The following is a 17,019-nucleotide window of genomic DNA, read 5'->3' as shown; positions in this document are numbered from 1 at the left end:
CTGGACTATGCCAACTCCCTATACCGCCGGCATACCAACTTAATAAACTCCAAAGAACGCAAAACGCTGCTGCTAAACTGCTCCTCGTCCTGGGTCCTAGAGATCACACATCTCCGGCCCTCCGAACCCTCCACTGGCTCCAGTCGGACGAAGGGCCTCCTTCAAGACACTCTGCATCACTCACTATGCAGTACATAAGACCGGCCCATTATACCTGCAAGAAAAGTTCAAACCTTACCTCCCAACCCGCACCCTAACATCAAGCACCGCTCTCCTCTTAGTGATCCCTCCCACCAACTCTGTCAGGATCGGAGGATCTGCTTTCTCTACCTTGGCCCAGACTCTGTGGAACTCGCTTCCCCACATAGTCGACTCACCCAAGACTATATGACATTCCGCAAAGTACTAAAAACATGGCTGTTTCCATAACACCAACCTCAACCTTAAAAGCGACTGAATTTCCAACAACCCATTGACTAAATACACACTGGGACTCCCAAACATGTCTTCAATGAATACAACCATTAATTCAGCTATAGACAACTGCATCCCTGAATCAAGAATAATGATCTCCTTGGATCAAAACCCCTCCAATCTCCCTGTTCGACAACTCGTCTAGTCCTGTGAGGTTGCTGTGTGACCCGTATGTCGCTGTGTACCCCGGCCACCTGCTCCCGTGATGTCGCAATATGCCCCTCTGTATTCCCCTCCCCTCTAGTCCACATGATGCTGCTGTATACCCCACTGTGCCCATGTATCACTTTGTACCCCAGCCAACTGCTCCCGTGATATTGCAATGTATCCCTCTATATTGCCCTCCCCTCTAGTCCCTGTGATGTCGCTGTATACCCCACTGTGTTTGTGTATCACGCTGTACCCTGCTGCCCTGTTCCCTTTGATGTTGCTATGTATCCCTCTAACCCCTGTCCTGTTGCTGTAAACCCAGCCCTCCGTCTCCTTGTGCCCCTTATGCCCCTGTGTCGCTGTATACCCCTGCCCCCTCCTCCAGTGTTGCAGCTATATATCCCTGTGTTGCAGCTATGTATCCCAGCAATGCAGCTATATATCCCTGTGTTGCAGCTATATATCCCCGTGATGCTACTATATATCCCTCACTATTCCCCACCCCTCTAGTCCCAGTGATGTCGCTGTGTACCCCACTGTGCCTGTGTGTCAGTGTGTACCCCTCTCCTCCAGCCCCTCCAGTCCTCTCGATGTCATTGTATGCCCCACTGCGCTTGTGTATCATTGTGTGCGTTACCTCGCTGTTCCCCATGATGTTGCTATGTATCTCCCTGCCCCCTTTCCTGTCTTCTTAACCTCAACCCTCTGTCCCCCCCTTGTGCCCTTCCACTAAGCATGTGCGCTCCGATGTCGCTATGTATCCCTCTAGCGGCCGTACTGTTGCTGTAAGGCCAGCCCTCCGTCTCCCTGTGCCCCCCATGCCTGTGTGTCACTGTGTATCCTGCCCTCCTGTTCCTGTGATGCTGCTATATATCCCTCAGTATAACCCACCCCTCTAGTCCAGATGATCCCACTGTGTACCCCACAATACCCGCATGTCACTGCGTACTCCCCTCCAACTCCTGTGATGTCGCTGCATGCCCAACTGTACCTGTGTATCGCTGTGTGCCGAGCCCCGTCTTACCCATGATGTCGCTATGTATCCCTCTACCCCACCGTCCAGTCACTGTAAGCTCAACCCTCTGTCTCTCTGTTACCCTTTTGTGCCCATCCACAAAGCATATACGCTATGTGAATGAACTATCTTATCACACCATACCATATCACTATGCTTAGTCTGTACTCTACACCATCACACAATTAGAGTACAGCTATACCCCTCGATAAATTCGGCCTAGCTGCTCACATACGAACACTACCCCATAGACACCTCGTCACTCTAATAACACGCAGCTATATCCCATGACAAACCATCCTAGCTGCTCACATAAGTGTCCTATAGGCCTAACACAGCCATCACCCAGTCTGGGTGCCCACCCACCAGACTGCACACATTCAACTGATATGTCCACCACCACACCTAATGCTAGGATGCAGCTCCCATCAGGCTATTACATCATCTGCACACATAACTGGTGCACCCACGCAACGTACGACACTACCCCTCTCTACTCTCTCCACCGACCTGACTGCAGTCCCCGAGGGCGTTCAATCCACCAGTGTTTTGAGGTATACCAATGATATATAGAGCGCTATATAAATGCCAAATAATATAACATAACATATAGCTATAGAGATGGGCGCCATATTGTTAGTAATTTGATTGCCTACTCCAAATGACCTTGAATATATATGTATAGCTTATATAATAGGTGAATACAGGAACACCTAGTTATACATATAGCTATCGACATGAGAGCCATATTTACAACAATATGATCCTACTTTTTCTCTGTGACTATCTCACATTTATCTTATCATATATCTTATCTCTCTCTCGATGTGGGCATGCCACCCAAGCTCCTCTCGGCGGAATTGTCCATTTGAGGGAAGCAACACCAAAAAGAAATTCCCAAAATGTTTAAAATAAATGAGTATATGAAGAATTATGCAGCTTTGCAGTCCACTGGTTGTAACTACCCCACTTCTTATCACATCCACAAGTATCTAATTGGCACCTTCTAATGCCTTCCATGTGTGGATGTGTACATGCAGTTGTATTCCATGTACGCATGTACGAATACCGCCTTCATGTTCCCTATATTTCTAAACACAAATGAGCCTGCATGGTCTTTAGCTTAAGGGAGTGAGGTGACCTTTCTCCCACTGTCTCTGCGTGGCACCACTGCGACATCCTTAGCCAATGAAAAGAGAAGAAATGGAGAAGAGAACTGGCTCCACTCTTTCCTATTGCCATAGGTTTCTTTGTTTTCTATTCATATCTTAAACAGGCATACAAGGTATAACATACGTTGAAACAAGTATCATGAGATTTGGACAAACATCAAAATATACACGTTTAGAAGAGAAATACATGTATAGTTAAAGTACATCATTTCCGTGAGGAAATATTAAAGGTGAAATAACAATTGGTGGCTAGGGCTTTTTATATTATTCTAGCCTCATTGTTCTCACAATTAGTTAAGTTTATTTCATAGACATTCCTGATGGTGACAATCCAGATGTTGTGTTCTGTCTGGAATGTGCCAACTCTAGGCTTCAGTTTGGGGCATTTTGCTTACTGCAACAAGAGGTCACATAATGATTAAAGCATCATTTTAATGTCGATGTTAATGTCAAAGGAAATTTGTACCGCACACTATCATCACCGGAGTGGTCCCTTGGCGCTCTTGTGATGGAATATGGCTTTGATTAATATTTCAATATCACTAAATCCCTTTAGGGCATCTATTTAATTTTATTTGTTTTAAATGTGGAAACGCATCATGACTTTGGAAGGTAACTGGGTGGTATACATCAACTCTCACATTGTTGCATTTGAATAGCATCCCCTTTCTGCGCATGTCTAGTCGTGCGCGGCGGAAGAAGATATCTAGGGAGGCGGAGTTGGCTGTAGAGTTGCAGTCTGTGGCAGTCACTCCAACCTTTTCCTCAGAGACAGGAGTCTCTCTACCGTGTCTACTCGCATACGTGGGAGGTCCTACAAAATCCCCACCTAGCCGCGGAGTGGCCGCGGAGTTGGCTGTAGAGTTGCAGTCTGTGGCAGTCTGTGCACGTCTGAAACAATGGAAACAGCGGCTCCACCAGCAAATTCCACCCTTATAGCCAAAACCACGGACCGAGACCCAAAGGCCATACAAGAGGGTCGCCAGCTTCGAAGTGCACACCCACGCCTCACTGTTGAAAAAAACCCACAACAACACAGCGTTCAATCCCATCTTACGCCGGGAAATCCTCACAAACACTCAAAAATTTTAACAGGCTCAACTGTGAATGCCCGTTGGAAACAGGATTCCTTAGAAAGATCCGGGCCCAGTACTTCAAATACAAATACAGAAACCACTCACCATGAGTTAGCCCCAGGAGAATCGGAGGACCCGCTCCAGCGGACCTTGGAGGACGCCCTCCCGGCCCCGGTTCCGCCGAGCTTGGATCCCGAGGGTGACTCATCGATGCTCCAGAGCCCGTGCCAACGACCTCCTGCACGGGCCATGGCGGAAAACAGCGGCTGCAAGCCGCGGTCTTGCCCGCGACTCCCACCCCTACAGCCTCGGGACCCGATGGCCTCCGAAGGGAGGATCGAGAACCGAGAGCGGGGGGAGGGGCTCGCTCGGGCGGGGAGCGTTGATTGCATGCCGCAAAGTGTCCTGGAGGACGAGCGAAGCCCGGCTCCTGCGGTAAAGGCCCCGGCAACGGCCTCGCCGGAAAGGACCCCAAGCAAGGCAGAGCACCCGCAGGTCTTTCTGGGGGCGGGGCCGACTTCCAGCGCAAGCCCCACGGCAGGACGCGTCGCACAGTGGGGAGGGCCGGTCGGCCAAAGAGTCACACTCACCGCCGAAGAGGACGTTCAACCACCTCGGCAAACACGAAATGGCCAAAAAGTCCCCTCAGCAGAGCCTAGTAGCTCCAAAAGTCATGAAAGAATCAAGGATAATCATGCCAGCAAGACACCAACAAAATCAAAACCCCAAGTACTCCAAAGCAAGTCTCTGAATACTCTTTCTTGCGTCTCAGTTGTCGACCATACTGCCCCAGGCTTCACAGGATATGAAGAGCAGGTCCCAGCTCGGAAAGAGCCTCCGCAATCACTGCCCGCGCCCCCGGAGGCCTTGAAAAACAAAAAAAAACGCACTAGAAATGAGACGGAACCTTCGGACACAGGAAACGAAATTTCCACTTGGAAGAAAGTCCCTTCAAAAACTACAAAAAAAACTCAAAAAAGCACAACCAAACCATATACGTCAAAAAACCAAAAAAATGGCCAATTAATAAAAAATCACCGGGGCCAGAAACCAACAAAACCATCGGTAGCCACCCTCGTAACAGACTTCTTCCACGCTTTTGCGCCAGAGACCCACCTGAGGCAAGCGGACCTCACCGACGAGGAAATACTGGAGGCAATAAAAACGTGCCAACCCCCAGAAAAAGCAAGAAAAATATTTGTCCCGATAAATACCTGTGTGCAGCACCAAAATCTTGCAAACGACATCCAACCCGCATCTCCTTTAAAACAAGCCTCACAGGCGAAACCAGTAAACAAAACAGTCCCGCTTTTACACCAAACACCGGGTACCCAGGCTACACCTAAGAGGAAAGCCACACCGAAACATCCTACGGAACTAGTCCAAGCTACTGTCCACTCGGAAAGGTCCGATGACATGACGCTTCCAGCCTTACTTAAGGAAAATCTGACACCAGCCATTTGCAAAACCAGTCAGTTAACCAGTGAAGATCCCTCACTGTCAATCCTCCTTAACCCAACTACCTCTCTTGAAACCATAGAGCAGACAGGGCCCCAGCCCTTGCAAGACTCATCTTCTGAACCACGAAAGCAAACTATCCCTCTACTTGACCATGAGTCTGACACGCTCCCAAACAAAGCTGTTGCGATTAGCCAAACTAAGGATCGACCGACCCGCAACAGGCAAGGGGGCTCATTGCCCGCCTTCCCCCCAAACCTACATTTATCTGGGGGTCTCAGTGGTGGCCTTTCGGACCTTCCCTCTTCGCCTACAGTAAGACGGATTCTAAATGAGTCCAGTACACTCTAGCCTGCTCCAAAACATAGCCCCCTTCCCCAGGGTCCTACAACGGAGCCGGCTTCGCAGCACAAGAGAGATCTTCTCCCAATAATGTCAGCTATCACCATTGCAATGAACCCGTTTACTAAATTGTACGAAAACATTAACGAAAATCTGAAAGACAATTCAGCCATTCAAGCCACAATGCTCACGAAATTAAGCTTTCTGGAAGGTTACATCACCGCCCTAGATGATAAATTCAAAATCTTAAAGCAAGCCATAGAAGTCGGCTTCAAAGAAATGGTAATCCCTCCCACCTCACCCGACTTAGGAACAAAACAGGGAGTTCAAATTTCCCCAGTCGATCATTTAATTTCATCCCCCAGCACTCTCCTCAATATCCAACAGGCCGCTGGTCTCTTAATCCCGGAACATCAAGAGGTGATTGATATCACAGAAGAAACAGCAAACATTCCGCCCCCACCAAAAAAGCCAGCGAGTGAGTCTGATCTCCCTTACCCTTTGTTCACAGGCATGAGACGGGAAACAAAAAAAACCAACCCTAGTGGAGGGAAGTCTGAAACACAGCATCAATCCTTAACACTGCGACTAAACTCTGGGTCAGCAAAACAGAAAGAAAAAACAAAAACCTTGGCCCGGAGTCCGTCTGCACCCCAACAAATCCAATAAGTCTCTCTTAGACCTCTAGAAACCTTCCTAGAAGATGAGGTTCTGATGAATCTCTCTCAACACCTTGATGACATGGAAGACCAACCATCCGAAAAACATGAGAAAACACACAAATCATCAAAGCAGCAGCCTACTGCAACAAAAACTGATCAAATCGCAAAAAAAAAAGAAAACTCAAAAGAACTGTCAGAAGAGGAATCTCCGTATCACTTCTTCACCTTGGAAGAGCGCAGGAAACTTCTCCATCGTCGAAAACCTGCCACCTCTTGTAGCCCAACGAGCTCTAGAGTGGTGTCATTAACATGTCCTCCAGTTCGCGAGGGGCAAACTCGGAAAAAGCTAACCTCTAGCAACCAACTTAGCCCACAGGATGTACGACAATTTCGGGACCCTTATCAAATGTCCAAAGAAAACACACACTCAGAATCAAGAAAATCAGAAAAGAGGGGGCAACACTTGCGGTCCCATTTTACTTCAAGGACCGAACAACATCGGAAAAGACCGGACCCTACAGGGGAAGCCCCGATTAAGCTTGAACAACACGCAGAAAACGACGATGACATTATTCTGAACAGACGAGGAATCCTCACGCTATTTAGCCTGATTCCGACCCTCCGGAAGATCAAGTCCTCAGATTTAAAAATCATAGATCCATATCATTCGAATAAAAGAGCAAAAGCCTATATTCATCTAACTTCGAAGTATATAAGGTCGAAAATTGAGGATGCAACAAGCGACCTGGCTGCGCTAGGCTATACTGTGCAAAGAGACCCGCAAAACACGGAAAAAACCAACCCAGGAAAAAAAAAATCGACCCGAAAGTCCAAAACTGCGGGGCAAGAGCAAAAAGTGGAGCCACAAAGCCTCCCAGGGCTAACCCGAACAGTGGTAAATTCATTCTCAAAGTCATCTGAGAGCCATCGAGAACTAAAACCCGTCACTCTTAGGCGCGACAAGTCAAACGTGTCCACAGAAGAGTCGTCCCCGAAGCGGGAACATCCAAAAGCAGATCGTTCAAATTCGTCCAAGATTGAGTCAAAGGCGGAATCCAACAGGTCAACCCTCAGAGCTCAAATAGAAAGCGCCTCCACAGTCCAAAAATCAACTGCAAAACTACAGGAGCTGTGGGCCTGGCTCCCAAAGGCCCTATTACAAGGGTCCAAATCCAAATAGCAATTCGCAGGGCTCCCAGTAGAGCCAAAGGGAAATCGGAACGTCAGCCGGCTCATACCTTCATTAAATTTCTGCTCATGGAACACGAGAGGTCACTTACATCTCACCACAACGGGCGACGCAAACTTAGCTTCATTTGACATCATTTGCCTCCAAGAGACCTGGCTCAGGAAAAATCCAGCTATGGATGGGTTCGATATAATTCTGGCCCCAGCCAACAAAGGAGCCCTAGGCCGGCCGACTTCAGGTCTTCTTCTGGCCTGTCGACAGGGAATCGGGTTGACCCTCAAGTCAACCCTCCAAGCAAATCTGTCAATCTTAGCAGTATTATGCGAATGGTCTGAGAAGCCCCTCTGCAAACCGCTGCAAATAGTGGTGATTAATACTTACTGGAACCCGGCGGCAATAAACCATCAGTCTTACCTCTTAATGATGGAAAACCTGATTGACGATATCCAAGCAACACGTCAAGTCTTCTTAATTATCATCTGCGGCGACCTGAATGCCAAATGCCCTAGAGAATTGCGAACATTGGATGCATCCTCGCAAACTACAACAGCACTGAAAAGAGGTCTCCTATGGTCTTCCTTGATGTCCTCTAGGAAATTCGAAAACCTGAACTTCGCCTTCCCAAACAAAAACCGCCTGCCAACTTGGAATCAAGGCCCACTAAAAGCAACCATAGATTATATCTATGTATCCAGACCGCTTTTGAATAAAGTTCAATCCTTTGAAGTCCGACAGACTACAGCCAGCGACCACAATCAGCTGACAATGTCGCTGGCAAATCACCACAAGGCGCCTGAACTCTATTCTACGGAAGTAGAACCAAACGCCCGTGGAAACCGACTAAACCTGTCGACCCGTGCGGTCAAAACTCTCCTGGCAAACTACACTGGGGAAGACAGACCCAAGGGCGTAAAGAATCTTGACTACGTACCTTTGCTGTTAAAACACCGAACGAACTCCAAACAGCTTACCTCTGTCCACGCACACCCAAAACACGCCTATGATGCCACCTTGGTGACCAAACGAAGGGAGTTGCGAAAACTTAAAAGACAATTAGGAAATGACCCGTCAAACAAAGAAAAATTAAAAGCGGCAACCTTAACTTACAAATCATGGGTGAAAGAACACCGTTACCGCCTTTACCAACAAGACGCAGAAAAAATGTTAACAGCCATCAATGGTAATAAAGCAAAAGAATTCTGGTCCTTGTTGAAAACCACAGAGCCCTCAGTGAACAACTCCATAATTAATGCCATGCCAGAGCACAAATGGATCAGGCACTTCTCCTCGGTCTTTCAAGCTCCCGCTCAAATCACCTGTCGGGAACACCCAGCCCAGAAGACAGCCTGGATTCAACTAAACGACCGAGAAGAAATTAGCGACCACATAAAAAAACTGAAGATCTCCAGAGCTGTGGGTCCAGATGGGATTTCAAACATCGATCTGAAAAACAACAACACGGAATGGGCAACCTTGCTAGCCTCAATCTTTCAGAAATGTTCTGAGCAGCAATCCTTGCCGCCGTCCTGGACAAAAGCCATCATCGTCCCGATCTATAAAAAGGGGGACATCACAGACCCCCGAAACTATCGGCCTATTGCCCTGTTGGACTGCATAGGTAAAGTCTACGGAAGTTTACTCCTGAACCGTTTTCAATCTTGGGCCGAAAAAGCCCCATGCAACGACAACTACCAATCGGGTTTTAAGAAAAATACTGGAACGACGGCAAACATCTTAGCGATCAGCACCCTAAAAAGCAAAGTCTGGGAAAAAAAATCACGGATCTTCATCGCTTTCATCGATCTAACGCAGGCTTTTGACCTCGTCGACAGACACCGCCTATGGGACAAATTGGAGAGCTGGAATTGCCCTCAAGAAATATTCCAACCAATCAAAGCTCTCCACACGGATACCTCCCTCAGGGTTCGACTATCCCAAAGAGGCGACCTGTCAGACGAAATCCAGACCGGGCGAGGGGTAAAACAGGGATGCCCGCTAGCACCCGCCTTGTTCCTAGCATACCTCGGAGATTACGGCGATTTTGTCGACCTGGAACACACGTTTCCGCCGTCCCTTGCATCCTCCAAAATAAGCTACCTTTTGTATGCTGACGATCTAATCCTCCTGGATCAGACCCAGATCGGCCTCCAGAGACAACTAACAAACCTCCTGAGTTACACAGCCGAAAACAACCTAAAAATAAATCGAGAAAAAACCAAAATAATGATTCTGGGAGGAGGACGGAAGAACAACAAATCCTCCGAAAAATTCAAATGGTACTTAGAGGGCAAAGAGATCGAGTCGGTACCCGACTTCAAATACCTGGGTGTCCAGATTGACTCTTCAAAAAATGAAACATCTATGCAGCTCGCTTTGGAAATAAAGCTGGGAAAACTAGCGTCACAAGCAAAAGCAATAGATACAAAATTTGGTAAATTTTCATGCATCCCCGTAATAGACTTCTACAAGAAAAAAGTCGTCCCCTCAATTACCTATGGAACAGAGGCCATGCCAACAATCCCAGAAAGAACTTGGCAAAAACTGAAGAGCAAGTTCTGGAAATCAGTCTTAAACCTTCCAAAGTCTTCATCCATTGCTGCAATCAGACAGGAACTCAGCCTTCTGTCACTAAGAGCAACAGTAATCCTAAACTCTCTTAGGTTATTCAGGAAATGCATTACGGCCGACACTGACCAAATATTCGGCCTACTGAACACAGAACTACAAAGTGGCAAAGTCACAATGCTAAAAACAATATCTCGTCCACCTTAGAATCAGTGTCGTGCTCTGAAGCTGACCTCATCTCAAACCCTCTGAGAGTCTACAAGAAACTGAAAGAACTAGACTGGATTCAGACCCAAGACCTAGTCAATAAAAATAAACTCCTCCTCCACCTCCCCACCATGCATTCCAAACTCAATGAGCCGATGAAATATCTCCGGATATTTCCAAACAGGAGAGCAAGAAATTACATGTTAAGAATGCGGCTAAACTTACTGGAAACAAATGAGATCCTGAACATCCGAGGTCTTTCCGACTCAAATACATGCCGTTTGTGCAATGCCGAACTCAAATCTATTAGACACCTATTGATCTCATGCCCAGCAACCCTAGACTTAAGATCAGCCTACATAAAGCACTTTAGCCCAGAAGAATATGGATGGGACGAAGCAACGTGTTGGAACAGACTGATTGGTGGGGACCGAAACTGTTGGTTACTAGCCTCAACCAAAATTCTGCAACTCACCATGCAGAGGATAGAGTCCAAACAGCCTCACCTCTCGTGAAATCACTGGACATTTTCTGGGCTACTTCAGTGAAAGTTACTTTAGTGAAAGTTACTTCAGTGAAAGTTATTTTTTCTTCATCCCCCTTTTGTAAAGTTCTAAATGAACAACACACAAAAATAAAAAAAAAAATAGCATCTGTAATGGAGAAATTCTGTTTTGTCCAAGAACTGTATATGCAATATATTCTTTGTGTAGTAAAAAAGGAGACTAACTGAATATAACATGTACTCTGTAATTAGCTAGATAAAATAACTCTGAGAAGACTTTGAATTTGACTGTTCAGCTGTACTTCTATAATCCTTATTACGTCTTAGATTGATGCACTTGTGTGGTGTCAAATATTTGATTCATTTCATAAACTGTAATGGCATTTTCAAAATGGAAGTTTTGAACTTCATAGCTGAAAGCAACCACATATGAAAAAATATGTAATGTCTAAAAATCTATGTAATTTATCTTTGCATGTAAAAGCTTGGGATCATGTCACCAAAGGAGTTTCTATCTTTTTCTATTTGTCTTGTGCAAAACAATTGACTGTGTTCAACTCTGCATTTATATTTGTAGCATCTGCAATGTCATTGCATTAGGCTCGTAAAGACACCTTAGCCCGCTGTGTTCCCAACCTCTCGGTAATGGGCTTTGGTTTCTTTCTTGCCCAGCACCAGAGGGCGGGCATTCGACTGGGGATGGTGGGAATACAACCTTTTACTCATCAATTGTGGGAATCTCATTGTTCTATAACTATCATATTAGCCACTGTAATATGAAGTTAGAAGTCTACCAATAACCAATATCTTTTGATCTGTTACATAAAAATACATTCCCAGAGACATGCAGCAACTATTAACTGTGTTTTAATATCTTCTAGGTGGTGCTGCGGAAACTTCTGGCGCTATAGCTATTGGGGATGAAATTCTTGCCATCGGAGGAAAGTCTTTATTGGGTCTCATGCATTATGATGCCTGGAACATTATTAAATCAGTCCCGGAAGGACCTGTCCGGTTGCTTATCCGGAAGCATAGAACCGCTGTATGACAAAATCAACATACTGCTTTGCATCTTGCCAATTACATGCATATTTTGTACATCAAACTATTTTTGGTCTAACTTTTATAAAGATAGTGACACTCCATCTGCCATTCTACAGTTTCTGCAAAGTTGTATCAAGTTCGGAGCCGGAAAACCCTGGGAGGATGTCTAAACATTGGATGCCAGATGAAAATTGACAGTAGCTACATTTTGTAGGACTTTGGTAGTGTACAGACACTGCACAGTCACAAAACAATCTTCAGGATTCTTGTACATGTTTATCGACCGAGAATACCTGTAATGGCAAATGATGAGTGTTTTCAATATTTTCTGTTCTTTGATCACTAACTTACCTTCGAAATAGCAAACACCTGGCCATTTGAAATGTACATTCCTTTTACTTAATACACATTTGTGAATGTGTCGTCTTATACAGCCTCCTGGGCAAGATTTACTTTTGATTAAGTGAGGAATCCCATTGATATTGGTAGCAGAGTTTCCATTTGTAACTGTGTTAGACAATCCGTGGTCGTTCTTTCTCACGTTGTATATTGTGTATTTAAACCATTCTTGTATAGACTGAAAGTGAATGCATGTACAACAGTATATCAGTGTGGCGAGTAAGCAGCAATCTTATGTTGCTAAACAACAATGAAGTGCCACTTGCCGAGGCTGGTGAGAACTGACAAACATGGGGTTCTCGAGGTATGGAATGAAGTGTCTCTCAGCCTAGATATAGCTGAGGCAAATGCCCTGCTGGCCTTACTACATTCTGCTGCTCTGGTAATGATGACCAAAAGGCCTCGGACTTTTGCAATGCTCCAAAATATGATAAAGGTATTTTTGCATCAACATGGTTTAATTGCTTTTAAGGTTGTATTGAATGTTTGCAAAATGCACTTCATAAGCATGCATAGAACAACTTTAAAAGATCGTTCACTCCAGCAATGTTTTCTTCAAGCTCTGTCTCAGATGCTATCAGCATTCACTTAATGACTTTGATTTTCATTATTAATACATTTTGCAAAAACTGTTTCAGGAAAAATACCCCATTCCAATACACACAAAACATGACTTACTGCCATATCGCTAGTTCTGGGACCTAAATTCACTTAAACATTCATTTGGGGGTAAAACACTCAATCCCAAATTTCCTGTGGTCTCGGCTTATGAATTGATGCTGTTACGAATTCATGCATCTTCCTTTTGGTGGCATCCATTTCACTGTGTCTTGCATCTGATGAAGTGAGGTCGTGGAATCCTTGCAAAACATGCATGTCTCTTCATCTAGAAAATGGGAGGCCACTCTGGAACACACACTTTTCTACTGCCTGTTTCCTTATACGAAATTCTTGGTGATTTTTCATTCTATTATGAAGGAAGGCTGTGGCCTAGTATAGGGGGTGGCAGAAGCTTGGGCAAAGAACATGGATTTCATACTTTGCGTTCACCAAGCATTAGCCTGCATAATAGTAGTTCCCTTGCCCTACGAGCATTAGTCATTGGCCTTTTATTTGGGCGCTGCTATTAATTAAATCACAGCTCGCAATCAGGACCGGTGAAAGAGAACCATTAGTGTTTCAGTGAATGGAAAAATCCTCACCTTGTCCCCTCCCACTGACGAATCAACATTCAGTTTATGATTATATCCCAAAAGGAATTCTTTAGTGACTTTGGTACATACTTGTGTTATATCAATTCTACATATAATAAATTAAGCAGCATTAATCATGTAAATATCTCTGGCAAGTATTACAAAAAGACAGGGAAAGGAGCAAAAAGTGACCAACATTGGTAGACAGAATTGTAAGTCGGTGTTGTAAAATAAGACATTAATGACCATAACAAATGCTTATCTGCTCACTCCTGCATTAGTGGCATACAGCAAGTGTGATTGTTTCAATGGAAAATGTTGGATAGATGTGGCAGTTCAAGTAGTCTTTGTATAAAACTGCTCAAACACCCATTTGTGGTCACGGTAACCTTTGACCGCATTCAACATTTGGTACCGTTGAAAACCTTAATTTTCAAGATAAAATCCAAAGCACCACATGTTTTTTCCCCTTCAACATTGATTAATAGAATGTTTTCTTAATATAAATACAGCAAATTATACAGGAAGCTCAGTAAGTAAGACAAGCACTCGAGATCTTGATGTCATTTGCAGGTCTCAATTAGAAATCCTGGAACAGCAAACACATGGTACGATTCTACTAAAGTTAGCAAATCAAATACTGTTAAGTTCGGGGAATCCCAGGAAGTGGCAAAACCGTGGTAGCCAGCACTGTACAAGCAAAAAGTATGCATGTTTGTACTATGACCATTATTATGAAATAATGCAAACCATGAATATCAAACTTGTTAATCAATATTAGAAATGAAGCAGGAATTATGAACATCACGCAAAGAATGAAAAACAACATTCAATACCATAAATCTAAAGAAGATTACATTTTTCTAGCACACAGGAAATTTGTAAAATATAGGAAAACTTCAGCACATTTAATTCCCATAACAACTACATTCTTGTTATAGCATGACCACACATGCTATACTATATTTGCACAAACCATAAAAGCAATGTATAGTTTGCCAGAGTAAGACCCTGCAATATCTTCTGTTGTCAGAATAAATGTGTTTCTGAACAGTCCGAGAAGAAAGAAAGTAAATAACCGGTTCCTAAGAGACTGCAAAAGCATGGATCCTCTTAAAATTGGGGACTGTTTTATTATAAATTATATCCGTTTGATCATTATATAATTTATCCATGTTTATAATTCTTAATCTAAAGCATATTTCTCTTTTCAATGCCCCATTGCTCTCTGCACAAAATGACAATCTTCATATTACCGGAGATGTGACGGCATATTTTATATGTGTAATACTAGTGAAAAGGAATCATGTATATACACAAAATACTGAAAACATTGCAAATGAACATAAGTCTCTACTCTTAATATAAACACATTCTTTTTCATCCGCTACCATGCAAATAGACATAAAAGAAGAGATACTTTTATGTTTTGACAAAAACAATGGATTGCTTGGTTCAAATATAAATGGATTCTTGTCTATTCAAACCAATCGCACAGGTGATGTTGGAAGACTTTTACTTAGGGGATGCGAAATTAAACGTTAACTTCTAATAATTTGAGTTTTTTTGTTTCAAAGATGCTCAAACGATACCAATCAGTATTTAACCACAATTAAAGCATAACTGAACTAGAAAGACACTCCACCCACCCGTTTCTCCCTGGGCATCCCCTACGACTGGCAAGGGGCATAAGGCTTATAGCACCTTGGCTTAATTAAGATGTTATCGCTTATGGCAAATTGAGACTTCATTTTAGGATGTGTATTGTGTATATAAATGTCACAAGAGCTCTCTGAGAGTTCAACAATGAAGTGTCTTAACAAGAATGGCCCTTCTTCCTTGAAATTTAATGCATAATGTCTTTCATTGGAGAAAATACTTATCATTCCACTAACCGGTGTTTGGTTGGTAATAAGTACATTGTTCTCACTGTCCATATTTCATTCTGGAAAACCAATTTTGTATCCAAATAGGTGCATGTGCATTTATCACACAAGACACACTAATGCAACAATGTTTTCCTATTGATTTGACCACAAACCATCTCCAGACGCACAACTGTCACAATGTGTTTGCCATTTCAAATTAATGTGGGTATTCCTGCACACCCACAGTTTACTGATATGGTGAGTAATGAAATGACAAAAGGTGCCTTCTTTAGCAAGCATTAAGAAAGGAACCCACCATGATGAGCTACTCATTGCACACATCATCAAATTAAGCCACCCTGATTGCAGCCACAACAGCAAGGTGAATTGTGAGTGTCCCGTGGTATATAAATGACCCCTGATAGGAACATACATAAATGGCAAGCTTTTCGGACATCCTGGGTCATACCGCAATGTTTAGGAGGGCAGAATATGGCACAAGCGGCAGGCACCCCACTTAATTTATGTTCCTGTCAGAATTGTTAGTCAACAACAGGTATTTTCTTTTGCTGTATTGAAGGAAATCTTAATTAATGACTAGTTTTCCCCGAAATGCAGGTCAGTGACTGGGATCAGCGTCTCTACAGGCCTGCATTTCAGATGGAATTGCCAATGCTATTTGAAGGGCTGAGTATTGGGCAAGTGAAGCAGTACCTCCATCTAGGCAAACCATGGTAGGCGCACAAGGGCATATTCCAAATAGCAGGTCAATGTTTACCTTCACTGCCAGCACATGCATACATAGGATGTTGAAGTGAATGCATTAAGGAACAGAACCCGCTTTAGTGATCTCTGCTAAGTTGTGTTCACTACTTTGATAAGCTACTATTGTATTATATTGTAAAATTGTATTTTAATTTATAAATATATATATAACTGTAAAATGTTTATAGTCCTAACTATTCTAAATGCCTTGTGTATCATAAGATGATGAATGCAATGCTATGAAACAGGCTGTACATTTTAAGAGCGCTTCTATTCTCAGCAATGTAAATCTATTGACTTGTTTTTTAGTGATTTTTAAAAAAATAAACTGTATCTCGAAACCTTTGATCTCATGAACAATTTACTTGTTATGGAGTGCTTTCATTGGCTTTGGGGAGGGGCACAGGCCCAGTTTCTTTTAAGGAAAACATCTTGATTTCCCGTTAGATCTCAAAATGCAAATTTGAAGGTAGGTCAGTCATGGCTCAGTTTATTATCATTTTGATGTACTGTAGATGTAATTGCGTTGGACTGAAATGTATTGTCTTTAATATCAAACATCAAACTAAATGAAAAGTGTGTTTAAAAAAGGATGGTAGCCGAATGGAGAACAACTGATTTGTGTCGCAGATCATACTTGTCGTTGTCCTGTGATTAATTTGGGCACTGTTTACCACGTTGCCTAATGCATGGCATGCACCAACTGGCACTAACTATTGCATGCTCAGTCTTAGTAAGCTCATTTGTATTATAGCAAGGGTATGCATGCCCCCATTTAGAATACCAGAATGTGTTAATTGACTTGGCCTGCCAGTGCAATTAAGAGGAAGAGTGACCCCATTTGCGTCAGTGTTCTTTGTGCAAATCGGGAAGGCCTAGCGGCACCAACCTGTTCCATCTTTATTCACCGAGTATGCACCAGCACCACAAAACAT

The 17,019-nt window shown here is 43.7% G+C and overlaps 1 protein-coding gene across 6 annotated transcripts in view; it reads left to right on the top strand.

The window, feature by feature from the left end:
• Window positions 1–16,448, top strand: part of PDZD2 (PDZ domain containing 2) — a 1,567,362-nt gene extending 1,550,914 nt beyond the window's left edge. For all 6 annotated transcript variants that reach the window (XM_069627074.1, XM_069627075.1, XM_069627073.1 and 3 more), the window contains one exon: window positions 11,697–16,448. In XM_069627074.1, the coding sequence (XP_069483175.1) occupies window positions 11,697–11,863 (167 nt within the window). In that variant the 3' untranslated portion in view covers window positions 11,864–16,448. The remainder of the gene's footprint in view (window positions 1–11,696) is intronic.
• The last annotated feature ends 571 nt before the right edge of the window (window positions 16,449–17,019 follow it).

Source organism: Ambystoma mexicanum, chromosome 6p (assembly GCF_040938575.1).
Source record: "Ambystoma mexicanum isolate Mex_15411 chromosome 6p, UKY_AmexF1_1, whole genome shotgun sequence".
Lineage (NCBI taxonomy): Eukaryota > Metazoa > Chordata > Amphibia > Caudata > Ambystomatidae > Ambystoma > Ambystoma mexicanum.
The sequence above is the reverse complement of the archived record's forward strand: the minus strand, read 5'-3'. Positions and strand labels throughout refer to the sequence as shown.